Genomic DNA, 27916 nt, shown 5'->3' on the forward strand with positions numbered 1-27916 from the left:
TATGAACTCTCGGTTACAGCTAAGTTATGATTCGTTTACAAAGTTACGCGCGGTATGAAGTCTCGGTTACAGTGAAGTTATAGTTCGTTTACAAAGTTACGCTTCACTTTATCTCGGTTACACCTTACTTACAACTCAATTATACCCATGCGGTACAACGCGCGGTTTGAATTCTCGGTTACATCTTCGTTACAACGAGGTTATAAACACGATTCATTCGTTTTGAGGTTACTGGAAGGTTACAAGCTTGTTATCCGAGTGGTACCGCGGTAATGACCCTCTCGGTTATAAATCCTGTACCTCTCAGTTATAACTCGGTTATAATCGAGCGGGCCGGGTCGACGGGTCGCGTCTGAATGAATGCGGTGGGACCGACTGTGCTGATTTGTCAATAGCCCGTTGGAGAACGCATGTATCGCTGCGTACGTCTTATGTACGCAAATTTTTTCCCTTATACACTGCCTCAACTGAAAAATAGCATCCCACGTGCAAACGCAACTTCCACACGTGTGCGATTGAGTAGAAACGGAAAGGCGGCAGGGGCATCGGTCCTTCGTTCTTGCTCTCCTGCTCTAGGGTTTGATTAGATTTGGGTCCCTTTCTATATTCCGATAGAAAAGCGGACGGAGAAGGCGGCGCTCCTGAGAGAACTATCTTTCGGTCTTTCTTATTTATATACTTATCTTCGATCGATTGATAAAGCTAGGGTTTTGAGTTCTTTTGAGTTGCGCATAGGACGATGGACGAGGCGGCGGTGGATGCCCTCATCGCTCGGCTTCTTGACGCGAAGAACGGAAGGACGGTGAGACAGGTTAACATGACCGAGCCGGAGATACGGCAGCTATGCCTCGCAGCAAAGGAGGTCTTCCTCAGCCAGCCGAATCTACTGGAGCTCGAAGCACCAATAAAAATTTGTGGTAAACAACTTACAAACGCAGGATTGATGGCGAAAGTTTTTAAATTTAAGGCTTGCTTTTTTCTTCTTAGAAACAATTTAGAGACAACTTAGAAACTTAGGATTGTAGGTTTGTTTACTTAGATCAAAGGACCTTTCTTCTATCGGCGAGGGTGATGTTTTTGTGATTTATGACGATTCTGTGATACACGTTTGTTCCCCGACACATCCGTATTTTTGTTATTTATTTTCTTGGAAGAGTTGCGGCGGACGGTGACCTACCTTAACTGGAATTTGTGTTAGGGTTTATTAGGTGATTGTGGGAGGTGGTTGGGTAGTTGGCATTTGCAAAAAGCAGCAGATTTTGGAATCCAAGTAGCAAGAATTGCTTAAGCATTTGAGGATTCCATGTTGAGGATGACTGTGTGTTGTCATGGTTGAAAGTTAGCTTGAAGTTTAGGCTAGCCTTATGATTATTATTTTTTATCACATTGTTTTGGATGGGCTTTGTAAATTATTATTTATCATTTATTTCTATCGATTGATGTCTAAGGTGCTAAACCTACCTTTCATCAATCATTTTGAACAAATTGTATTCATTCTATATTAACTCTACCATTTTTATTTTCTAATCCTCCAACACTAATTTATCTATCCATCTTATGGTGTATTCTATATTCTTTATTCTAGATACACAATCAATTTAATGTCTTTTCAATTACCTTATCTCTTTGGATTTCAAGGGTAATGCTCCTCTAACATAATCACTCCGTAAGTTTGCCATTCCTTGTTTTGGTATATATCTATCTTAACATTTTATTTTTCTTCATGCTCATCTTATCACAAATATTTTTTTAATGTTCGCCGGTTAGTTTTTTGAAATGTGGCTAGTCTAATTATAATTATATACACTTTATTTATTAAATCTCTATGATATTCTCTTATTGTACAACACTCTTGATGCATTTATTAGTTTGAGCTATGTGATAATTAAGGAGCTTTATCCTTATTTATATTCATATTTTTCTATATGTTTGATTCAAGTTGTTTCAATATATTACCCTAGATATTATTTTATCTTTTAACAAAATTGATTGATATTTGTTTATATCACGCTCTCTAAAATTGCATATTTTATACCTTATCAATGTTCTTCTAATTCAAGCTTTTTATCTTCAAATCATATTTTCATTGATCCTTCATTTTATGTTTTTTTCCAATTGTCTCGTTTATTAAAACTATGGCATTTACAAAAAAGCGTATTGTTGTAACTCACTTTGAATTTCTTTTACAAACATTTCCATATGTGAAATGTTTCTACATATTTATATAGTATATATATATATATGCGTGCGTGTGTGTGTGTGTGTGTCCACATATATAAACATATATCAATGTACCTCAGTTTGAATATCCTTTATAAACATCTTCTCCATGTTTAATAAAAGTTGTTTGGATTTGAGTTTTGATCTTTGATATAATCTTATTATAATTAGGAGCCATTTGTTTAGTCCATAATTTCATGTAATGTTAGTTGGTCATATACATTTTAGTAACTTCAACATTATCTTTGGCAAATATCTTCTTATGTAACACACACCAAATCAATTGTCATGTTATACTATCACATGTCTTTACTATCAATGAAAAAAAATATGAAGATACTCTTTTTTTCTTTTAAACTTCTCTATTAATTTTCTTGACATTTTTTTTATTGTAGATATTTTAACATAAAATTAAATTAATTATCTGAAATGAATATAATTGTTCTAACTTAATATTAGTAATTTTTCCTAGTCCAATATCTACTTATTGTCTGTTATCTGCTTACTTGACCACCACCAGCTCTTGTTTCTGTTTGCCTCCCATTGTAATATGCAGATTCCCACATGCTAGCCCTTAAGCTATCATTCACAACTTCTAAATTGCCGTTTGAAATTAGCCTCCCGCTGCCATGTATTACTGCTGCAACACCTACTCTACCGGGAGTATCTTTTTTCTTTTGACAGAAAATGTCTTTTATATCATAAGCTGTTGACTAATCAAACTGAACTTGTCAAACAATTGTAGGTGAGTTTTCAAATTTCCATCCTTCAAACTGAATTAAATTAATTTACTTGGTCCCATATTGTGAAAATCTTAAGGGCCGAGGAAGTTGAGCCATTTTATTATACCCATAGTTAGTTAAGATGATCACAATTCTGCCAAGTAGAATGCAGAAACTTTTTTAATTATGTCACAGCTATGAAATTCAATTATGTTAGAAGTGGCCGGAAATTACATATTTCTAACCACATTCATGGATTTTGGGGATGAGATAAAGTAAACATATTCAAGGTATGTTTTGTTGCCTTAGTTTATGAGATTGTGATAAAAATTTGTGTCCAATCAAGTTGCATTTTTGGCTATTGAATATACAAATTGAAAAGTTTCCTGCTATTGATTACTATAACAAAATAAAAGATACGTAGCTCAAACTTAATTACCATTCAATCAAAATGAGAAGAGCATTGAAATTGTTGCCACACAATAACTCTATGTAGAAGAGGCAAGGTTTTATGAATTCTTAGCTAGATTAAATGTTGAACATGACCAGATTCGTATTTAAATACTTGAAAAAAGCCTTTCCAATCCTAAATAAAGACGTCTTTGCCATTATAATTGAAGAATGGAGATGACTGTTATGTTTGAAATACCACATCGGTGAAAAAACTACTTGTTCTTCCATCAAATGCTACAAAATCAACCTATACAAACCTAAATTGGGTCCACCATGGCCTAGTATTTGAATATATATATTTTGCAATGAATGTAAGAAGACATGACATACAAAATATATTTGTTGGAAACTCCAAAGGCATACTCTATACAATAAAAAGAATCTTTATTGTCAAAACTATTGCAGAAATTTTCAAGAGAACACTAGTTCCCTGGAAAAAAAAGTTGCTATAAACATTAAAGGACTAAAGTGAGGAGAATGGAGAAAATCCGCTTCTTCTCAACAGCTGTGTAAATGCTTTTTGGCTAAATTATGTGAGTCTTCCACTTCATATATCTCTCGTGTTTTTAAAATTAGTTCAAACATATTCTGGATGATAAACACTGGGGAAGCTGATCACATGACTAACTCTTTCATTGATATCTCTTCTTGTATAGCTGCCCACAAAACCATAAAATAAATACAGTTGACGATAACCTTGCAGTTAGTGATCTATAAACTCTCTATCTTCACTTCCATTGCTATATGTTCTTCATTTAGCAGTATCATCCATGAACTTTTCGTCTATTAAAATATTGTCATATGATTTAAGGATGGAATCATGAGGAAGATGATTGGGCATACTAAGAAACTTGAATGACTCTCTTGTTTGGGCATAATAAGTAATATTACTTAATCTAGTCTCAATCATCTAAAATTATGATACAAGAAAACACAGATTTGACTCCACTATATTCGAATGATCTCCACTATATTCGAATGATTCATACATCATTTGTTGTACTATAATCTATATTTACAACACAATTCTAATAAAATGAAGTTAAAGAGCTTTAATCTTAAGGTGTATTAAGTGCTCCAAACACCACACAATTTCCTACTTTCCCAAGTTACTCAAAAACCAATTCCCTTTTCCCTAATCCACACTAATGTTTGAGAACCATTTTGTATCCCTATATTAATGGTTTTAAATGTCTTGTGCTTTTATAGGTTGCTCAAATCCAACTTGAGTTCTTCTCATGAAAATAAATCTGATGCGAGTACACTCTTACTCATGTTTTATAAAATGTTTCTTACCCAATTTAAAGTTATTACTAAACATTTTAGATCTGATGATCGGATAGAATATTTTAATTTAGCCGAAACTTTCCTCCACAAAAAATAACATCATTCATTATGCATCTTGCACTGACACCCCACAATAAAATGAGCATAAAGATAAAATTGTCGTATCCTTGAAACTAGTGAATTCATACTCTTTTGAACCGAATGTGTGAAATTTTCTTTGGAAAAGCCACTTTATTTGCTACATTTCTAAGAAACCGCGTCCAGTAGAATTTTGCAAAACAAAACCCCCATCTTACCAATTTTTTTCCTGACATTCCACACTCTATTTTTACTTAAACTTCTGAGAGTGTTACATATATCCATCGACAAGATCAATAGCCATGAGATGCATCTTCATTAGATACTTCTCGACCCAAATGGGAATAAGTGTGACCACTCCAATATTAAAAAAAATTCATTCCCTAAGATACTACATTTTGCTGAAAATTAAGGGTTTTATGATCAAGAATGCATTTAGAGGAAGCCTTCGAATGAGGAAAACTTGCATTTTCTTGTATTAATCTCATAACCAGCTAACCAGCCCAATAAGTCTGTAATTGGCCTAAGGCTTTCTTTTAGAAAATAGCCTCCTTAGATCAATAAAATCCTTTCTAATAAACCTATGCCATATTTACAAATACATTACAAAGGAAAGAAAGAACAACATTTCAACACCATATCAACACATTCTCAACCATCCAAATCCTTGCATGATCAATCACCGAGTTGTGGAGGCATAATTTTTACCCTTGAAATTTTAACCCATCATGATATCAGTCTTCCTATTGTATTAAGAAAGAAAAGCTGAACATTTAACCAACACCAATAGCCAATTTTATTTTGCTTTTCAATATTTCTCTCTCCCATAAAACCTTTCTTACCAAGGGTTAATTTGCTAGTTTTTTTAATGCAGTGTGTTGGGCTTACTCAAGGATATTTGTGTGGTTGTGAAATAAATTTAGGAGATATATGGTTGTAAATAGAATAAATCTAAATATTCATACTAATATATTTCTTAATATGCATTTTTATATAAGATATCTTTTATTAAATTTTTTTAAGGCAAGTGGATGGTTCAACAAAAATACAAGGTTGGTAAGGCTGGTGACTATGGGCATGGGATCAACACCATAGGATCACAAGAAATTAACTTTGCATGTGTTAGGGGGTCACTGGTTATGAAGCATGGACATGAATACGTGGACACGACACAATACGATATGGTGACACGATATAATTGAAAAAAATTAGGACACGACACGTCATAGACAAATTTTTATATTTAATTAATTATTAATATTAAAAAATATATTGTTTCATTATTTTTTATTAAAAATATCACAACAAAAATTATGCCAAAATATTTATATTATAAATCATTATGATTATGAAAATTAGTTTCTAAAATCAAATATAATGTGTTTTGAAAGAGTTCATGCAACTTATAGTCCAATTTCTATATTAAAATTTTAAAAACCCTATAATTATAAAGACGAAATTACTAATGTTCGGCTTCACTGAATTTTGGATACATATTCGATGCTCGATTTTCATGAATCGTAGAGGGAGCTTCAACATGACGAGAAATGTGGCGGTTTCGACTATGAGGTATAATTAAGGCTATACATATATTTATAAATTTTTAGTTTTGTGTCAAATTTTCTCGAATTAGTGTCAAGCTCACATCTGATGCGGTGTTGCCCCGGACATTTTTCCGCTTGAAAAAAATTTAGACATTTTGTAGTGTTGGAGAAGTGTCAGGGCGTGTCAGATAAGTGTCATTGTCCAATACATGTTCGACACTAGTACGAAACGTTTTTAGAAGTGTTGGCGTTACATGGATCACTGGTTGGGATTCCAACAAATTTTTGAGATTGCACGTGTTAGTGTTTGGTGGGTGATGCAGTCTCATTGGCCGGCTAGGTCTTAATCGGCGACATGGTCATTGGGTGGGATTCCAGCAAACTTTTGGGATTGCACTTGTTATTTTTGGTGAGTGATGGAATCCATTGACAAGCAAGATCTTAATGGTGGGCATGGTCATGATGGCACCGACTTTTGGGTTTCTTATGACAAATGGGTTGTGCTTTGCTTAATGTAGGATATATTGACTTAACCCTATATAGATAAATTTTCAATGCACCAAAAATGGCCTAATTGGGGATTTTAAATTCCCTGTAGAAGTACATTATATATTAATTTTTCTAGTATTTATTTTATCGTAGACTTTTAATACATCCAAGAAAATAAACTTCGAGATAAGGAGATCAAAATTTTAAGAACTATCCATAAAGCTCTTGAGAATAAAAAAAAGGAAAAAAGACTATAATTGAAGAACAATTCCTAATAAATAGCCAAATTTGAGATGTAGTAGAATTGGTAAGAAAGAAATAGTTAATCTGGGTATAAATTATCAAATATAATGCAAATGGGACATTTAATCTAAACTTGTGGCAAAAGTCGCACTCATATCTATAGAGTGAGTGTTGGAAAAACTTTTTAAACTAGACGCAAAACTAAACACCATCTTGATACTTCAATCATTAACAGCTAGCCTTTGCTCGTCATTATAACAATTGAATATTAAAAATGTATCATATATTGGAAATTAGAAAAAATAAGGGTCTCTTTGGGATTTCCTTCAGTTTTCTATTTTTGTTTATTGTTTTTAGTTTGTTTTATTTTTGTTTTGTTTTTTTATTTTCTGTTTTTAGAAAACGCGTTTAGTACTGTTATAATTTATATGTTTTTTTTTAAAAAAAATATAAAACATGTTTGGTTGGGTATTTTCTTATTTTTTTTAAAGAAAAAATTATACTTTTTCTAAAATAGTTGGGTTCTCGAGTTCTTCAGTATTAAGTTCTGTCGCTCATGACGTATACATCTTCTTTGCTCCACTCAGCACGAAGCATTACTTGTGGTCGAGCGGCAGCAGGCAACAGACGGGCGGCTGTTGCTAGAGGTGGTTGGCTGTGAAGGGCGGTGAGCCAGAAGTGGCGGGGGATGCCAACGGGTGGCGGCTGCGATAGCTTGCGATTAGCACTGGGCTGCAATGACAACGGGCAGGGGGCAAAGGGCAGGGTTAGGCGACGAGCGACGAGCGACGAGTGAGAGAGTCAACGATCGACAGAGGCGGTCGGCTTGTTGCGGTTGGCAGCAGACGACGGAGCCTCGCACAAGTAATGCTTCTAAAAATATGTTTTTAAAACAGCAAAAACACAATTTTGTGCTTTTAATGTTTTGAAAACAAGCCTCATGTGCTTTAAAAATAAAATTTAAAAGAAATAAAAAAATGAATAAACAAACACTATTTTTTTATTTGTTTTCTATTTTTTGCCTTTTTTTTAAAAAAAAAAACATAAAAGAAAAAGTTATCTTAAATGGAGCCTAAGCTTTTGTAGAATCTCGATTCTAGTATTAATCTTGTGTAAAGGTTGCAGAAATCCTTACGTGGTCTCAAAAAATCCCGAAAGCATGGTTGAAGGGGTTACCAAAGCCATGGAACGGATGAAATTCAAATAGCTTTGGAGTTCACACTTTATTCGTATAGAATTCTCATAAATATGTGGATGCCTTGATTATAACTAGAGATTGTCTCAAGATATAAGAAAAGCAATATCAACAGTTCAAAGAATTTGACGTCAAATTTGGAAAGACTAAGATATTTCTTGAAATTAAATTGACCCATTTAAAGGTTGGGCTATTCATCATTCAATAGAAATACATCCTCAATCAATTAATTGAGAATGTATGATGGGATGCATTTGTGATTATTCCCTTAAACTTGGAGTGGTAGGCGATAAGCTAGAAGTTGACAAAGGGAAGTATCAAAAATTGATCAATAACTTTATATAATTTGCCCACACAAGGTCAAACATTACCTATGCTGTAACTGTTTTAAGTCAATTTATAAATGTTCTTAAAGAAACACATTTCTATGTAGCATACAAAACTCTTTAATAACTCAATGCAGCACTAGGATAAGGAAAGTTATTCAAAAGAAGTATAATTCTCAATTTAGAAGCATACATTGATGCTGATTCAGTAGGTCCATTTCGTTACAAATAAAATGTTTTGTTTGGTTATTTTACTGTGTAAGATTCTATAATTTGGACAAGTGAGAAGTAATCTGTGGTCGTCTGATCTAGCGCCTAAGTTGAATTTTGGACAATGGCCCAGTGGTTATATGAATTATTGTGGATCAAAATTATCTTGAATGACTCATGAATTAAATGAGAGGATATTATAAATTATGTCATGATAATAAATTAACCATCAATATAGCACACAATGCATTCCAACTTGACCAAGCGAAATATAAAGTGATAGATTGACACTTATCAAAGAAAAATACAATAGTAATTTTATATGTATCCCATGTATTTGAACACATAAGATGTTGGTTTGCATATTAGCTAGAGTACTACCGAGCTCCACATTTCAACATATCACCTCCAAATTGGACATATTATATTCACTCTATAGTTTGAGGAGTATTGGTGGTCATAGTGGCCAGCTTGGCATTCTATGGGATTGCAAAATTGGTCGTTAATCTAACCATCCATCATTGGCAATTCACAGGCCTCAAGTTTCAAGGGCAAAATTTCTCTAAGATTTTAAGGAAATAATGTGTGCAAGTTGTAAAGTATCTTTCATTACCTTGAATATGTTTAGTAGTTTCTAATTGTAATCTTGAATTTTTTAGCATGCATAAAAAGCAAGATCTCAAATAAAGTATACATAAAATTCAAATTATTTATCCTCTATTATTTTGTTTTCTCAATCTTAAACATCTATTTCATCTTTTATACTATTACCTAATGTTTAAAATTATGCGATTGAGTGTTGAGAGGTGAGGTGCCTCTATTTAAAAATTTTGTAGGGCCAAAATAACGGTAAAATTAATATATTAACATCATAACTTATAAATATATTAAAAATATATATTTTAACATCCTAATATAGTAATAAGTGACAAATCGTGACTATATAAAATAATAAAATGTCTAAGTTGTAAAGTTTCGTGTAATAATTTTCACAAAATAAGAGTGTAAGATTGACATGAACTGATCAAGTTAACATAAGACATGAAGTAAAAGTCACAAAAATATCAAAGCAAGGCATAAGATGAGTTTAACATAAAACATTTCTTTCACTTCTATTGTGTAATGTGTAATATCCATAGATCTAATTAAGAATATAATAAATGATCGAAGGTCTTTAGGACTCTTATTACTCATGGGTTCTTCATTATAGTCATAGTTATAATGAATAGTTTTCTCCCTGCTTTTTTTTCAACTGAGTCTAAATTTTCTCGGAATTCTTTCTCTTCTTCAACCTCAGTTATTTTTCTTTTTTCTATTTAATAATAATTAATAAAAAATTGTAATGTTAATTAAAATTTAAGACACTTTCAAATACTTAAAGTTTATAAATTTTATAGATATGTTTTCTTTTTATCCCGTGTTCTCTTATGCTTGATGTACTAGTTTTGTTTCTATCTGCCTCCATCAAAGAAATCAATGCTCAAATTTGTTATTGTAATCTACATGTTGTGACCTTATTGTCGTCATTTATAAGTCACTTATCATTTGATGACATATCTTCATATAATAGGGGATCCTCATCATTCTTCAAACCCTTTCTTTTTAAATTTTTATTCTTTAATATCTTGTTGTACATGATATACTCCAATGAATTCATTCTTCAAATTGTTAGATGATTCCTCCTTTTTATGTAAACTTAATTATTTATGATCTAATTGTGCTGAAGAGCATTCTAGTCGTAATTTTTTAACAGGAATTTTGTAGCTATGTTGTACCATCACCAAATTGAATCCATCATTAAACCATATTTAAAAGAAAACAATATAATTAGACCTTAAATCTTTATTCCTTATTTTAATTAACATATTAAATATTAAAATTTCAACAATATTTTTTAGCTTGTTGTAGTTCAAAGAAACTTGCCTTATTTCTAAATAGTCAAGCTGTATTTTTATAGCTGGTCTCTCAATTTGGTCAATAATAATCTGTCCATATAATAGTATAGCCCCAACTTGATCTCATGATTGATAAACTTGTCTTAGCATATTGAAATTGAGTGTTGAAGAAATATCTTGCAACATGCAAATGACGGTGGAGCTGAAGCTCCCATTTCTCGTCGACTATATCCCAAAGTTTTAATCTCTTTTACTCTTAAGTTATGGGCTATTAACTTTGTAGTTTCATCCATTGCATTAAATAAACTATGGCCTTTTTCTTTATCCACCATCTTCAAAATTTGGACAAATGGCCTTATTATTATTATTGAATTTATTATATTAGACCAAACTTTTTTATTCAAAATAAAAATTTTAACTTTTTTTTCCTTTTATTTCTTTGCCCATACATTACTAAACTATTGAGTGGATTGTTTTCCATGGTTGCCTAATTTCCAACATTTTTGTAAAGTCAAACAGGCTGTAACAAATCTTATAGCAATAGGCTGTAGAGGTTCTTCTTTAGAAAAATTTCTCATCAAAGACATTCTCGAGAAAAATTGCAGTGTGCGATAAAGGTTATCTAGTATATGTTTTCTCGTCTTTATTGCATATAATCTAGCATTATTTGTTATAAATTTGGCCATTCAATGTTGTCAAATCTCTTCTATCACTCTATCAAATAGTCCAAAAATATGCTTTACATCATTAGCTTGATTAGATGCTTCTAGAGATTTTATAAAAGTTATGCCATAATGATTTATTAAAACAATAATTAAACTTCAGTTCTTTAAATTTGACAACAAAAGTGATTGTCACTCCAACCCGATTCTAGTTTTTTTTTTAATTTCTTTCATGCTTTTCTCTATATTACTCGGCTCCCTCAAACCCCATGTCCTCAAATCATACATGAATAGGAGTTTAGAGCCTCGACCTTAAGCACTTATTAAATGGATCATACTAAAGTAATAAGGGGAGCATTCACATTAAATGAAAGGATGTTCTCATAGAAAATCTCCTACTATCCATGTAGAGGTGTTTGAATGCCATCTCGAACATAGTTTAGAGACATCTTTTGAGCTATAACACCCTTTTTTGTCCCATATTTTTAAAATTTGTAAATATTTGTATACGTTCAAATTTGTTTGAATTTTGAAATAAATTTTCATTCTATAATTTTATAAGAAATGGTTAGAGATAAGAAGTAATTCACTATGAATTATTATAAGGATTCAATATAGAAATACAGTGTGCAAGTTGACATGGAAAGCAAGAATAAAATATATATTTATTAGAAATACAATTATTATGAAAATTTAGTTAAAAAAGGTGTTACATTACAAGGATGAAGGAACACCTCTAAAATTCACATGAAAATTTTGCACTGTGCACTGAAGTGCTAGAAACAATGAAAGCGGAGATCCAACTATTTATGAATAAATCGGCGATGTCAAAAAATATTTTGCACAACAACATGATGATAGAACTAATATCAGCTTTTCCTATAGTAATGAGCACAGTGCCAATGACACATCATCCTTGCAATCAATATTTAGTAAAGATTCACGAGATCCCCTAAATCATTATATGATAAATATAGAAAATTTTAAAAATAGGGTTAAGAGTGATATAAAATTTAAAATTTTATTGTACTTGGAAGAAGACTATTTGGTGAGAGGCCGGGTGGGAGTGATGACAACAATGGCTATGAAAATAGCATGCGGGTGGCTCAAGATGCAGCATGCAACGGTGGCAATGATGCAAGCAACTCGTGGTGGCGATAATGTTGAGGATGATTGACCCATGTTTATGAGATCAAATCTTGTGTTGCAAGGGGTGGAGGAGGGCGACAATGGCAGCAGGATTATGTGACAGCGATGGCGACAACGACACTGGAATGGCTGACTAGGATGTTATTGTGAGAGAGGAGAGGGGAGATGTTACATGTGAGCGTGCAAGCTGAGTGTGGGTTGCAGCTCTAGGCTAATGTGTCGCACCATCTAATGTAAGGAAAAAAAACCTATACATGAATTAGGCACATGATTCAATCTAATTGAGGTGAGGCTTGAAGCGCTACTCACTAAATGTGAGACGTACTCCTTGCTTGCCCTGCTCGAGGCGTGCACTTCAATGTGATTTTGGGCTCAATTGCGAAGCATATTTCAAATTGCACAATTTTAAATAGTGTTATTACCAAAGTATTTTTTGATATATTCATCTTCAAATAAGATTTTTTTTGCTTTTAATGCGTTCAATTTAACTTCGACTTACCATATAAATTTTTAAATTGTATGGCTTCTGCACATCATATTTTTTTTTCACTTTTATCTTTTATATAATCATTATGAACCTCAATAGCAATTAATTTTGATCACTTTTTGTAAAAGCAAATTTATTATTTTAATAATATTTTATACCTCCACCACTGTCTACACACTATTGCACAAGCAATTTTTTGACTTTTCTAGACTTTTATAATAATACTTTTAATGGGACTAGCCATTTTATCTTGCATTGAGTTTGGCTCTACTCTGTATTGTTATTGTAAGAAATGCACTATAGGAGTGAAGCGCAAGTTCAAAACAAAGTGTACATGTCGAATTGTTTTGTTGTTTTGTTGTAGCATTATGTGTTTGCCTTACATAGAAGAAAAAATTAATTCAAATTTTTTGGTTCATTCAACATTGATCACAATAATTAGGTGCAAATGTTTGCTTTTTATTGTTTCTCATAATCATTGAATTATTGCCCATTGGTTCTCCGTTTTGTGCTTTTGTCCCACTAAAGCTAGTCACTTTTATTGATTCTCTTCACAGTTACACCCCTTTTAATTTTTATATGATTGTCACCATTTCTTGTTGTTTATTCTAGTTGCTTCTTATTAAGGATGCATCTTAGTGCATCATATTCATACTCTCTTTTGGCATACATTGCCTTCGCCTCTTGATCTTTAGTTTCTTAATTTTACGAATATATTCTTGAATTTTAAGTATAATATTGCACTTTTTATCTATATTATATATATATTTGATTCTATTTTGACTTTTAATTAGTTGAAATCATTGTCATTACACATACATTATATTTGATGAGAAACTATGTTCTAATGTTGTTGGATTTGATCTGGTTAATTAAATGATTATTATATATATATATATATATGATATGCAAATCATGAAGACTTTGGTTAATGCACCACCACTTTTTGTGCACCATTGCACATCACATGGTGCTCTACATTTTGAAAATGCTGCTCTAGCTTTTGTATAATTATTATAAGCCTCAACAATATTTATTTTTTTCTATTCTTGGAAGCAAAGTTTTTTTTAAAGAATATTTTTTACCTCATCACTTCACCACTAAGTTTCCTTATTAACAAAAGAGCACTAATTCCTAGGCTTTCTTAAAATTTTAATGACAATCTTAATAAAACTAGCCTTCTTAACTTAAATTGCAAAGTGCCAAAATATTCTCACAATTGTTTGCATAGGGTAATTTTATACTCAGTCTATAAAAGTGTAAATTTAGTCCCCAAACTTTTTTAAGATGAGCTGAAATAGTTCCAATTTTAAGAGTATGGGCACTAATTTGACGCTTCTATAAATTCTGAGACTAAAATGGCTCTCTGAGAAAAGTTAGGGGTCTACCCTTTCTCTTAATTTAAATAAAGTTTGGCTCCACTAGTGAGTTTCAATTTTCCTCCCTCAATAATTTATCTTTAAAGATCAATAATTTGTCACTTTTTAAGTTCAACTTCTTTGTTCTAGGGCAATTATTATTTTTGGTTTATGCTCTTTATGCTCTTAAATTATACATCTACAATTATTACTCTTTCTTGTGATCAAATTCTACCTTAGAATTATCATACCCTTATAAAACGGTTTTTTATTTGTTCCAAGTTAAATTAGTCTATTAATGATTTGATGACATTACTATATTAGTCGTTAGACTGGTTCAAGAAATCTGATCTATAGTAGGATACTAAGTCTTATACCTCCTAAAAATCTAACATTATATTTCTTTTACATTTCATCACTGCATGCACTCAGTGCTATGTTTTTCTCTACCTTATCTTTTCGAGACTGTCGGTTTATAGGCACTGATTTGCAAATAGGAAGTTTAATATCTCATACAACACTGAGGAGGAATGATGAAAAATGAGTATTCTAAAGCTAACTCTAAATAATGGATATAAGTTTAAATTTAATGTAAATGCAATCACTATGGCTTTTACTATTGTGCTATTCGATTGCTTCCATGAGCCTTTTAGCATGTAGATCATCAACAGCACTCAGAGTAAACACGGTTATTTAATTGTCATCAATATGTTTTGTATGGTACGAATCATTAGCAATAGCTGATCACTTAATCCATTATGGTACTTGCAGCGAGAGTTCATACTTCGTACATTTATTGGCTGTTGTTTTCTAACTGCAAGGATAAACTTCATGTGTGCTTAAATGCTATTTTCTTATTGACAGGTGACATTCATGGGCAGTATTCTGATCTTCTCCGATTATTTGAATACGGTGGACTCCCCCCACAAGCTAACTATTTGTTTCTTGGTGACTATGTTGATCGTGGCAAGCAGAGCATTGAAACTATATGCCTTCTTCTGGCGTACAAGATAAAATATCCAGAGAACTTCTTTCTTCTGAGAGGAAACCATGAGTGTGCATCCATCAACCGTATATATGGTTTCTATGATGAGTGCAAGAGAAGGTTTAATGTTAGACTTTGGAAGGTTTTTACTGATTGTTTTAATTGCCTCCCAGTTGCTGCTCTTATCGATGAGAAGATTTTGTGCATGCATGGAGGCTTATCTCCTGAACTGAGAAACTTGGATCAGATCCGTAGTCTTACTCGTCCGGCAGATGTCCCTGACCAAGGCCTTCTTTGCGACCTACTATGGTCTGATCCTGATAAAGATATTGAAGGCTGGGGAGAGAATGATAGAGGAGTATCTTATACGTTTGGGCCTGACAAAGTGGGCGAATTTCTTCAAAAGCATGACTTGGACCTTATCTGCCGTGCTCACCAGGTAAGAGGACTTGGGACTTGAAGGTCTACAAGATTACATACTTCTTCTATAGCATCACCCCTCGGTGATTGTAACTTAAAAATTCAGTAGAATAAAACTACAACTTCAATAAAATGTTATCATGTTCATATAACATATCATAATAATAGAAGATAACATTAGTTTATATATATAGCTACATCAGTTATCATGCAACAAAATATATTGACTTTAGTAGAGCATTATGATGAGCAAAATTTGGTTTGTATGGCACAGTAGCATGAACAAAAAATCATTTCTTATTTTTTTTCCTTATTTTCCTTCTTGTTAAGTTCTCTTGCTGAATTTGTTCAAGTTCATGGTTGAAGCTGTTCCTCTTGTCATTCATTTTTTTCCTTTTTGAAGGTTGTGGAAGATGGCTATGAGTTTTTTGCAAATCGACAGCTGGTGACAATATTTTCTGCACCCAACTATTGTGGGGAATTTGACAATGCTGGTGCTATGATGAGTGTGGATGACACTTTGACTTGTTCGTTTCAGATTCTGAAACCATCGGATAAAAAAGGAAAATTTGGGTTCGGGAACAACTTGTTGAGGCCAGGAACACCGCCTAGAAAGGTAAGTTAGATTTCTGATTAAAAAAATTTCGATTCAACAAATGCAGAAATGAAATTTTTCTTTTTTTATTTTTGATTCTAAGTATATTTTATTTCTTGTTGGCAAGTGGATTTATATGTGCATTTACCACCAGAAGATAGTCTATATGCTTATGCATGTGAATATCTGCCAGGCATATAGCCAACTTCATTTTTTTTTAATGACATGATCTTTTGTACACCTTATTTGTTTTGATATTATATTAGAAATATTGCATTGTTGATGTTTTGATTTATTCCATTTCAATTATTATCAGAGCTTTCTTTATTATTAAGTTAGGTTAATTGGCACTATTTTGTTTTTTTGCATTAAATTTTGTTAAACTAGTCTTTGCTACTTCAGTAACTATGTAATTTCTCATTGGAAGTTTATTTTAGCATTGCCTTTGTTTTCTCTTGCCATCAAGTTATATTAACCTTTTGTTTGTATCGTTATTTTTAATATGAACTCTACTTATGTTTAATTTCCCAAAACAGTTTTTAAGCTTTAGTTTTCAGTTTAGGCTAAAAGGAGATTCGGTTTTGCTATTTTTGGTTACTGATAGCTTTCTATCAGTTTCACTTCGAATTTTTGTTTTTATTTTTGTCTAAATTTAATATGGTCAAAGCTAAGACAGTCTAACTACTGTAAACTATTCTATAATATTTACAGTTGTCTTAAATGAGTAAAATCTATTTATTATACATCCGTTAAAGTTCTAGGCAAGGATAACAGAATTTATAATCTACTCCCTGATGAGCAAAAAATTAAATGCAATTATCAAGCATCATTTTTTTGCTCTCATATGACGTGTTATGCTCTTTATTGCATTCTAATGCTTGTGTAATAGAAGTGAATTTAATTTTATATGCAAGAAATGGTTTATCTGGAATAAGATAATTGTAGCAATCCATGTTCTATAAAATGTAGATTATTTAGATTAAATTTTTTCTTGGTTGACAAGGTTCCCCGAGAATTCTTTCAATTTTCTATCTTTATGGATGCAAGACCCCAACAAAAAATCCATTCCCTTTGTTGTCAGTGGAGTAGTGGTTGGTGGGAGGGTCTTGATTGACAAGAACATTGTTTTGGCTTGCTGTAAGTGTACTTGGTCAAATGCAGATGTGGTAGAGGTGGTTTTATAAATAATGAGGGATAAGTCAACTTTCTTTCTCTACTAATGGAACATTTGAAATGACTGCTTTGTTGCGGAGGAGGCTTGAATTCAATTCTTCCACCAGATCTTCTGAGTCTTCAGACAACTCTATTCAATGTCCTAATCATAACTTCTCTGGAGAAGTGAGAAACCCTTTAAGAGTCAAGTCTTTCCATATTTTTTTTTCAAGCGAGAATTCCTTATGAGGGTTTAGTGATGGCTATTGACAGTAGAGTGAGGGCATCAAAACACTGTTGAAATCCAATTTATGCTGCTTGGCTCCATGCGAAGAACAAATATGAGAGATGAGTATTCTGGCATAGTATGGAAAAATTACGACTTGATTGAAATCTTGACCGAATATATGGCACTGGTAAATTATAGAAGAGGTTATGAAATGATAATATTGAGAGAAGGTTAAGATTTATAGATATACTTTAATCCTACAAAATTGAAATAAAAATAATGGATGAGTTTCATGTCAAAAAGAATCGACTAGGACTTGAACCATTTTGACCTTGATGAGACATGCTCTCATCTTGGAGTAGAGGTGTAAACGAGTCGAGTCGAGCTCAAAGCACCATCACCTTGAATATGTGATTGATTAATTAATCGATTTTGAGATGGAACTCGAGCTTGATCTTAAGTCTGTGAGTTTGAGCTAGCTTTCAAGCCTTTTTTATTTTAAAAATGACAATTTAATATTAATTTAAGTTACTCTTATAATAACATGACAAATAGAATGAACAATTATGAGATAAATATTAAAAAATCACTTGACATAAAGTATACAATGTAAAATATAATTTTTTTTAATATTTTTAGTAGTTTAAATATAATTTTTTGAAATTTAATATATTTTGAGTGTATTTTATATTAATTTTTTTTTAAACAAGCCTGTTCACGGGCTAATGGGTTGAGTCTGGGTTGGCTTGAGCTTGACTTGTTTGCCCTTCGAGCCGAGCTTGAGCTGGCTCACGAGTTAGCTTGGCTCAGTTACACCCCTGCTTGGGATACCAGAACATAACTAAATAGTAAAGCAGTGTAATCCCTGACACTTCTTTATTCCTAAGTATTCAATTCAGCAATAAACATATTGTTTTGTCAATACTAGATCAAGAGAGATGAAAAAACTTGAGGTTAATTGCTTTTATATATTTGTGAAGGTTGACTTACAAGTCTAAGCCACCTTTTTTTTAATAGGTCCCTAACCTGCCTGCCCATTTCTATGCATCTTCCCTATAATTGAAAATTTGGATGAGGATGGATTGAATGCTAGTTCTTTATTTGGATTTTTTATTTATAAATAAACTCACATCAAGTGCCTTTACTTTGAATTTGCATTTACTTAATCTATATAAATATATGCTTTTTTCTTAATTATGCTATTTCTTTTAAGCTATTTTTATAAAGAACTTTTGAAGATTAAGCTGTTAAACCTAACTATACCATAATAAAGAAGCTTGAGGGACATGAAATGTCGATTCATTGGCAATAAATGAATTAAATTGAAGTGGATAGATTGGATGGGTGGATTTAACATTAACTCCATTTTTGACTGATGATTTGGTGGGAAATGAATGACTTGAAATAAAGAAAAATATTGTGAGGTTACAACTTATTATCTTCTTCAAAGCATACTTTGCTTGGTCCTTATTCATACCTATGTTTCAATTTCTAATGAAAACCTAAAATCTTTATTCTATATGCCGATTCTCTATGCTGTCTTTTTCTCATTTTTGACCATTTTGGCAACTCATAACTTTTTAGCTTGTGTAAAAACAACCCATATTTGTTTAGTTTAAGTTTTGATGTTGGGATGAGTTGGGTGATAAAATAATGACAAGCAATAAGAACCTTTGGATAAGAGCTTGCTTGGGGTAAACTTATTCCGGTGTTTTTGTCCTAATGTGATTTGAGCATTAGGAACAAAAGGACATCTTATGTTTGTTGCACATTATTCCTTTCATCGGTTGTTTGCCCACTGCACATGTGATGGATTTCTTAGGAAAGATTTGATTTTAATTCTTGTCTAGTTGAATCATCACACTTGATTAGGGCTTGATTTTAGATTGCGTTAAGTTTTCCTTTTAGGATTCAAAGCCTCAATCAATAGGTTTTTGCATTAGATTTTAATACTATGTACCTTAATTACATCCTATCAATGCTGTGAGTTGAGCATAGTTAACCTATAACCTTTGAAATTATTTGACTCATTTGATGACATATCATGGTTTTATCAAAAGACAATCAATGCACTTGTCCAGGTGCTTGTGCAAGGTGAGATGTAACACCACCTATCACATCTTAGGTGTGGGCCCCATCACTATTTTGTCTTTTAGGCATTAGGCATTAGGCATTTGAACGCTAACCTTAATGATGCAAATTTTTCTTTACTATTTTTAAGGCATGCACAATAATATCAGAGGGCTATAGATCTTGTGATCGGAAAAGAATGATAAAGAAGATGAAAAAAATACTAACAATTATCCAATTAACCTTTTACTATGAAATACCAACTTTAGGATTGATTTTATTGTTTAAACTTGAAACGTAACTTGAAGGTCTTATGGACACTTTATTTTATACATCTTACCTAACATGGTTTGTGATTTTCAAATTTGGAATGAAATAAAAGCCAACATTTCTTTTTTTCCTGCTACATATTAATAATTTTTTGTGACTCTAATATTTCCTATTTTTTTAGAATTTAAAATTTTTTAGCCTCTCATTTTACCATGATGAGGCCATAGGGTTGTGCCTAATGCCTTGGGCATTAGACAATATTTGCTTGCACCATAAATAACCCTAATAGTCCATCCATGTGATAATAGATAGGAGTTCTTAATAATGATTTATGAAGAATAAATTTGGCACGTCCAACAGCTGAATCCAATTAATCATAAATCTGGCCCACAAATAGGAGATCACTATTGTTGTTGATTATTTTTTTGTATACAACCTTGTTATGGCAATATAGGTTCATTTTCATCTCATATTTTGGAAATTATGAATGCTTGTAAAAGATAAGCGCTTCTCACTAATAGACTTATATTATTTAAATTATAAAAGATGAGATTGATTCCAAAGTGCAATTTCTTATTCTCTTAGGCAATGTTTGGTGAAGGGCTATACAACATCCAATGCTATTTTTTTTTTAATTTACATATGATCAAAGATGTACATAATTTAGAACCAGTACTTATTTTTTAGTCATAATGCTGTTGTATTAATCTTACATTTCATGTGATGTTTTGACATATTAACAAATGGGGGAAGATAACATGTTGTTGATCACACACTCTATTTTTTAAACTTTGCTTAAAAGGTTTAAATATAACATGTTGATCTGTTCAGTAATAGAAGTGTTCCTTTCTAGCTAAATCACCTTTTTACTCTATGATTTACCCCACAATTGGCGTTAATTGAATTCAATAGATAATTAAGACATTAATTATTAAATTGAATTTAATACACTGTAACTAATTAGCAAGTGAGCATGATTAACAATCAAAACTTAACAAGGTTCAAAATCATGATTGAGGGCTTACATAGTGTTTAAAGTCATAATCAAATAATGAATGTTTATTATAAGATCTAACTATTTATTTGGCTTGATTAACTTTGCTAGTTGGTCTGTTATATCTATTTTGCTAGATAAGGCCTTAATTTCCACAATTGAAACTTGTTAATGCACTAAAATGGTTCTATAAATTGCATATTTAAGTGTGTAGTCACCATAAGCAATCCTATGAAATAATTTAATGTGCTCTACTAAAGTTACCTAGCTAGTTAAAACATCTTAATTATCCCCTTTAAAATTTTAGAACATGAATGCTAGTGTTTAATTTGAAATGCAGGCTCGATTAGCTGTTTCAATTAAATTTCAAAACATATTTAGTTACATGTGGTTTACAACTATGCATAATTAATACAGTAAAGAACCCGAGCTCAGTTAATACCGTTATTGATGAAATGAATTAATTTCCCAAATTTTATAATTAGTTCAGGATTTGGTGGGTAATTTTTTGCTTTTAAACCATTTAAAATAACATAACAAATTAAAGTAATTAGATATAAATTTTATTTGGTCGAATCTATCTCTATCTTACCCAATAAGCTTTACCATCTCACTTCATTTTAATGTTCAACTCAAAGGATGCCTCACCTGTGATCGAAAGTAGCCTAAATAGAAAAATAAATGGCTTGCAACTGCCTTTTTGCTCCTCATAATGTTCTAAAAAATAATGCTGCAAGGGTCACAAACAAATGCTATTATCTGACCTGTCCTCATCCAAGGGAGACCCCTCTCTGTTATAAATTCTTCAGCTCAACTCTTTCTTAACCTTAAAAAGAGAATTTAAAATTAGAAGCGATGCAGATAGCTCTAGAGGGAGCAAAGAACATAGAGACAAAAAAAAAAAAAAAAAAAAAAAATCTATCTTAAGTGGTAAAGGATGGGAGGGACGAAAAAAAAAAAAAAAAAAAAAAAAAAAAAAAAAAAAAAAAATCTATCTTAAGTGGTAAAGGATGGTACTGGCAACAAGTTCTTAATTATAACATGTTAAACCTTTCCTTTTTCTATCGAACACTTAAGTTTAAATCGTGCTACACACTAAACTCCTGGCTATAGGATGTCTTATAGTTTTTTCTTAGTGCAAGTTGTGCCATGCCCCATTACGCTTCCAACCAAGTTATGTTTCATTGCCTTTTATCTTTATAAAAGTCATGGAAACAAGTGAGTTTTATCCATCTTTATTTTTTCTCACACACTATCAACATGGATCACCATCACCTAATGAGTCTCCAAAGCTTTTCATATAACTTTGCTTGATGTGAAACCTACTTGCCAAATATTGTTGTGGGCTGCTCAACCCTCCTCTAACTTGCATGGAACTTATCTAGTGGTGAGGAAGAAACCCACATGACAAATCCCCTTTTTAGTGGCCATAGAAAGACCACCATAAGGATGGCCTGTTACTTAAAGCAATAAAAAAAATCATTAAATAAGCTTGTGTTCATTATTTGAAGGAAAGGGCAGCTAAGCTTGGCCATCTCGACGAATTGCCATGACTAGCCATCAATGGGCTTCTTAGAGTCATGCCAATGGATAGAAGATATTGGATTGACCCATTTTGAAGGTTGATAAATGGTTGTGGACCATGAGCATTGATGAAATACAAATTGAGAGGAATCTTTTGTGAGTTTTCATGTAGCGGTACAAGATATCAAAATGGGTTTGAATATTGTGAGTGCTAATTACTTACATATGCCCCCATAGTTGATCATTCCATGGGTGTGATGTTCAAGATAACTCTTAATTAAAAATATTATTTCATTTTATGGGACTCATCATAAGGATACTTAAGCAATATTCATAATCAATTGAGGTAGAAATAAGTATGTAGCCATGCTCATAAGGCCTCGTAATAGGGTAAAATTAGTAAGATCAGATAGAAGATACAATCAGATGACATTGACATAGTGATGTGAATATGTGAGTTTTATAATTTCCTAAGATGGTATTACTTAATGATAATATGGAAGTATTTGATATTAGACTCGAGGAAGAGGATGATTACATTAACCCAATAAAATAGATTGACAAAGTGACTAGACTTTATGTTCTCCAGCAACTATGGGAAAATCTTTCAATTTGGAAGGAACTATAATGCTTGATAAATACCCTCCTAAATGCTTAATCACAAGAAATGTGGATTATGAAGGCTAACCATAGGACTTATCTCTTGATAGATGATACATTTTAACTCCATCTAAATAGATTTAAAATCATGACGTTATCGTCAAGCCTTTGAAATGTAACATAACTGACCAACGAAGGAGAAGATGGGTTTATAATCTCATTTTGCGGGCGAAATTGTGTGAATGCAAATCAAGGTTTGCTATGTAATATAAAAATGTATATTATTCTAAATTGATAGAGTAACTCCACTTAATTATATATAATATGTGTATGTGTTGACAAAGCTTGTGTTAATTAAGTCCATTGCCTTTAACCTATGATATTTAGTTAAATTTTGTGATACCTCCATAAACCACAATAGAAAATGATTATTTTAGATTTAATACACAATGCGGCCAATGAATAAATTTAACTTTTAAATCATTCTCATAGAGTCTAGCACATGTTATTCATTAAGAAAATAGTAATTATACGACATGTGAGATAGAAAATAAAATGTGCATTAAACATTCAAATTCTTATAGTTTTGCTCTTCTGTTCTCCTTCCAAGGCTTTGTGCAATTGTCCATACATAAACATTCAGGTTAATACATAAACCGTTAACTATTACAATAGATAATACCTATTATATCTGTTGCATGTATACAAATAGAAGAATGCTGAACCAATGGGCTAGATTAACAAGGAGGGTGGCATGTTAATGGTGTTTGTTCGTGGCTAACCTAGTTGGCCCAACCCAAATGGATATGAAGTGCAGACACGACACGATACGAGGACATGTCATAATTGAAAAAAATAAGACACGACATGTCGTAGACACATTTAATATTTAATTAATTATTAATGTAAAATGTTTATTTTCCGTTATTCTTTATTAAAGACATCACAAAGCACAATATTCATGAATAAAATTTAACTTGTATTTATGAAACAACATGCTTATACAAATTAATTTTTAAAATTAGGCATATAATACATTCAAAACAATTCTTCCAATTTATCTTATTTAAATTTGAGACATCCTACAATTACGCCTTGTTTTATTAAATTTAACTTTAAGAATTAGAAGCATAGATCTATAAAGGACGGCTTTGACTATTCGACTTCAATGAGTTGAAGATTTAGTGCAAGTGTTGCAAAGTTCACGGGGTATTTGGATCAGAGAGCTTTGACATGACTGCAATAGTCAACTTCAATGAATGCTTGATGGACCTTTGACACTCGACTTCAACAAATAATGTAGGAACAACTAATGCTCGTCTTCAATGAAAATTGGATGCATCTTCAATGCTCGATTTTTTTGAATTTTAGAGGGAGTTTGACATGACAAGAAAGATATATTTTCGACTATGGATATAATCAGGGCTATACATATATTTATAATTTTTTATTTCTAATGTCATTTTTTCCCCAAATTTTGTTGAGCTCATGTCCGATGAGGTGTTGAGGCGTGTCTCGAACATGTTCGGACTTATATTTGTAGCTTCGGACAAATGTCGGGGCATGATACATGTCTGATATTAGTACGAAAATTTTTAGAAGTGTTGGTACTACATAACTACTTGAATGGTGATTAGTTGGATTGTTGACTCATCAAGCGTTGAGTTGACATATCCATCTAATGTCGAATGGCTTCACTTTGCTTATGGGTTGACAAGATTTTAGTTATGGATGCATCTAGGAGTTATTCAACAAAGAATTAAAAATATAGGGCCGATGAGTTGGTGTGGTGGTGGACATGCTTGTGGGTGTTCTGATTTAGGAAAGCTAGTTTGCAGAGATAACATCTTGCATCAAGTTGAAGGTGTTGTCGATAAGAGATGATAAATCACCCAAAAATTGGGTGGGAATAAAATGCAGTCTTCCAAAAAGTTGACAAGTTCACCTTATGGCTTGTTAGGTGGCTGGTGACTCCAAGGTACTTATCGAGTAAAGGTGTCAGTGTCACAATCTCCTAAGTTTGGCTCTTCAACTCACCTCCAAGGGTTTTGGAAGGTACTTGTAGAAAGTTTTGCGGACATTTTTATGGGTGGCTGACCGTTCCTTTGTTGGCTTAAAAGATGATAGCTAAGTGTCGTTTGGTGGAGGACCTAGCTGAGGCAAAAGAGATAGACAGACAAACTTGGGAGGAGAGAATAAAAATCCAAGAAGATTATCTCTTATGGGGTTGTGATTTTACGGTATGAGAATTTCAAGTGGCCTTGCAAAGGTGCAAAGTTATGGATATCAAGGCAAGGAAATTGTAGGCAAGGAAGCTGTAGGCAATGTTGTCGAGAAAGTACCGAGAAGTCGGTGAGATGCCATGGAGGTGAAGGAGCTGGTAATATGATTGTCAAGAAGGTGCTGCAAGGATGTTGTTGGTAAGGCTACCAAGAAAGCTTCAGAGAGTTGACTTAATAAAGACAACTTTCTACGATGACAGTGAAGTTGTCGGCAAGCTCTTCACAAAGGAATGTAGATGTTGGGATTAGGTATCGAGAGTTATTGGCAAATGTTGTTGGCTAGTTTAGGGGTGATGGAAAAGGTCATGTGTGTATGTGTTTGTAGGGACAATATACGCGGGAGTTTGCACAATTGGCAACTCTCTAGGCTTGTTTGTAAGTGCACACAGATGCTTTGGCATGCTAGGGTATGTGAGCTAGTGCATGCATTGTGCAAGAAGGTGTTTGCCCGACATTGGTCGATTATGAGGTGCATGGATAGTGTACTCTATAATTGATTTTTGAGCGGTTGGAGAGTCGTCTATGGATATAGATGATGATAGAAAGTCGTTCATAAAAAAATTAAGCTTTATGCTTCTAGAAACTAGATAAATATGGATTATCCAAAGTTCCTTCATTAGTTACTGGAAACCACCAGGGGATCCAAGTGATCATACCATAAATTCTTCTAGGATCTCTTCTCAACTTCACATGACATTGATTTGATCAATCAAACGAAAAAATCTTGAACTTGTTGATTTTCAGTCTAACCAAAGATCCTGATTCAACTATTAACTTGACATGCGTGCTAAGGTGTGTTTCATTGATACTTATATTAAGGCAAATGTGCACCCTAAATGAATGCCAATCTTCACTAAAAGGTATGATATCCATCCATACCACCCATGTTGTTATGCTAGCATCAGCACCCTAAAGGGGGTGCAAAAGGAACCTCCGTTGATAACATGCATGCATTACATCAATACACATGCTAAGGCATCATGGTGTTGTAGATCTACCCAAGTTTAGGATTCAAACAAAATGATTTTATTTAGGCTTTGATATCACTAACTTGTTGCCAAAGCTTTATGCTTCTTAATGCTAGCTAAGTCTGTGCTCTAACAACCCTACATTAGTCGAGGTAAGCCTTGAGACTCCTTGAAACTCCTTGAAACGCCTTGAGATATAAGCCTTCTAATTAAAATATTAAATTAATAAAAAATATGAAATAATGTTTAATTTTCTAACATCAAAGTAAGACCATAACAAATCAAAATAAATTAATAATAATAAGTTTCTCTCATCTCGAATTCAACATGAACAAGAAGCCTAAATTGTTAAAATTATAATTTACGAATTTGAATATCTCCCCTATTCTCATTACTCAGTGGGTCTCTATTAGATTCATCATTATAATGAATTGCTTTCTCTCTTATCTTGTTCTTGTCTCATCATCTGCTATTCTTTCTCATCTACAATCTCAATCTTCTTCCCCCTCTTTAATCAATAAAAATGAATAAGAACATTAATTATTAAAATAATAGCTCTCTTGATGATTATAATTTTTATTACATAAAGTTTTATGGTTATTTTTGTATTATGTTCTTGTGAACTTATGTTAGTCTTGTCCATGAAAAAAATCAACATTAAAATCTTTCTATAAGCAATTATGATGGTTTTATTTTATTTTATAGACCATTGGATCGTAATCACTCTTCAAGTTAAGATTTATGTTATAATTTAAATTTATAAATTTAGTATTTTAATTTTTCTAAACCCTAATTATTATTGCTTTTCCGTCTTACAAATTATGCAGAGTTGTGCATCAACCTTATTGAAGTGTATGCTTTAATAGCCTTGTGAGATATACACTATATGGTGTTTTATTTATTGGATAATTACATACATGGCACCTGAATCATTGCTATTCACAAAATCTAGCACCCAACTGATATTTTTGAATTACTGAACCGATGCATTTACATGTGCCCGATCAAACCATTGAGAATTTGGTAAAAATGAAACATATGGGTTGGGGTTTTATCACAAATTTTCATATTTGAGTGAAAATTTGATAAATGGATTAAAGAGGGTGCTAGATTTGTAAATATCAATGTTTCGTGTGCTATGTATGTAAACAGCTTTTTATTTATTTATTTTTTCAAAATTGCATTAAGGGGTGCCTTCTATGCTTAATGTCAAAATGTCATCAATAAACTATTGCAGACTTATTTAGGCTAAAACCGAAGGCCTATTATTTTTAGACTAAAGTTCTTTCTTAACCCTCATCAAAGTGGATTCTAATCCATCTCATATTATAAAACTTCGTTGTGAGTTTAAACCTAAGCTTAAACAACGACTCACTTTCCATGGCAACTCAGAAGTATGACACAAACTTGGTATCCACGTGGTTTAATTGCTTCTAAATAAGGAATTAATCCTCCTTGGTAGCCCAGTAAGTCAAATGCTTGATATAGATCACCATGATTTCAAATAGA

General features: G+C 32.4%; 1 protein-coding gene across 1 annotated transcript in view; it reads left to right on the forward strand.

Annotated features, from left to right (window-relative positions):
- The first annotated feature begins 543 nt into the window (after window positions 1-543).
- LOC110029540 (serine/threonine-protein phosphatase PP1) overlaps window positions 544-27916 on the forward strand; it is a 29579-nt gene continuing 2206 nt past the window's right edge. The window contains exons 1-3 of the mRNA XM_020731875.1: window positions 544-917; window positions 15183-15742; window positions 16127-16339. Of these exons, the coding sequence (XP_020587534.1) occupies window positions 740-917; window positions 15183-15742; window positions 16127-16339 (951 nt within the window). The 5' untranslated portion in view covers window positions 544-739. The remainder of the gene's footprint in view (window positions 918-15182; window positions 15743-16126; window positions 16340-27916) is intronic.

Source organism: Phalaenopsis equestris, unplaced genomic scaffold (assembly GCF_001263595.1).
Source record: "Phalaenopsis equestris unplaced genomic scaffold, ASM126359v1 Scaffold000591, whole genome shotgun sequence".
NCBI classification, from domain to species: domain Eukaryota; kingdom Viridiplantae; phylum Streptophyta; class Magnoliopsida; order Asparagales; family Orchidaceae; genus Phalaenopsis; species Phalaenopsis equestris.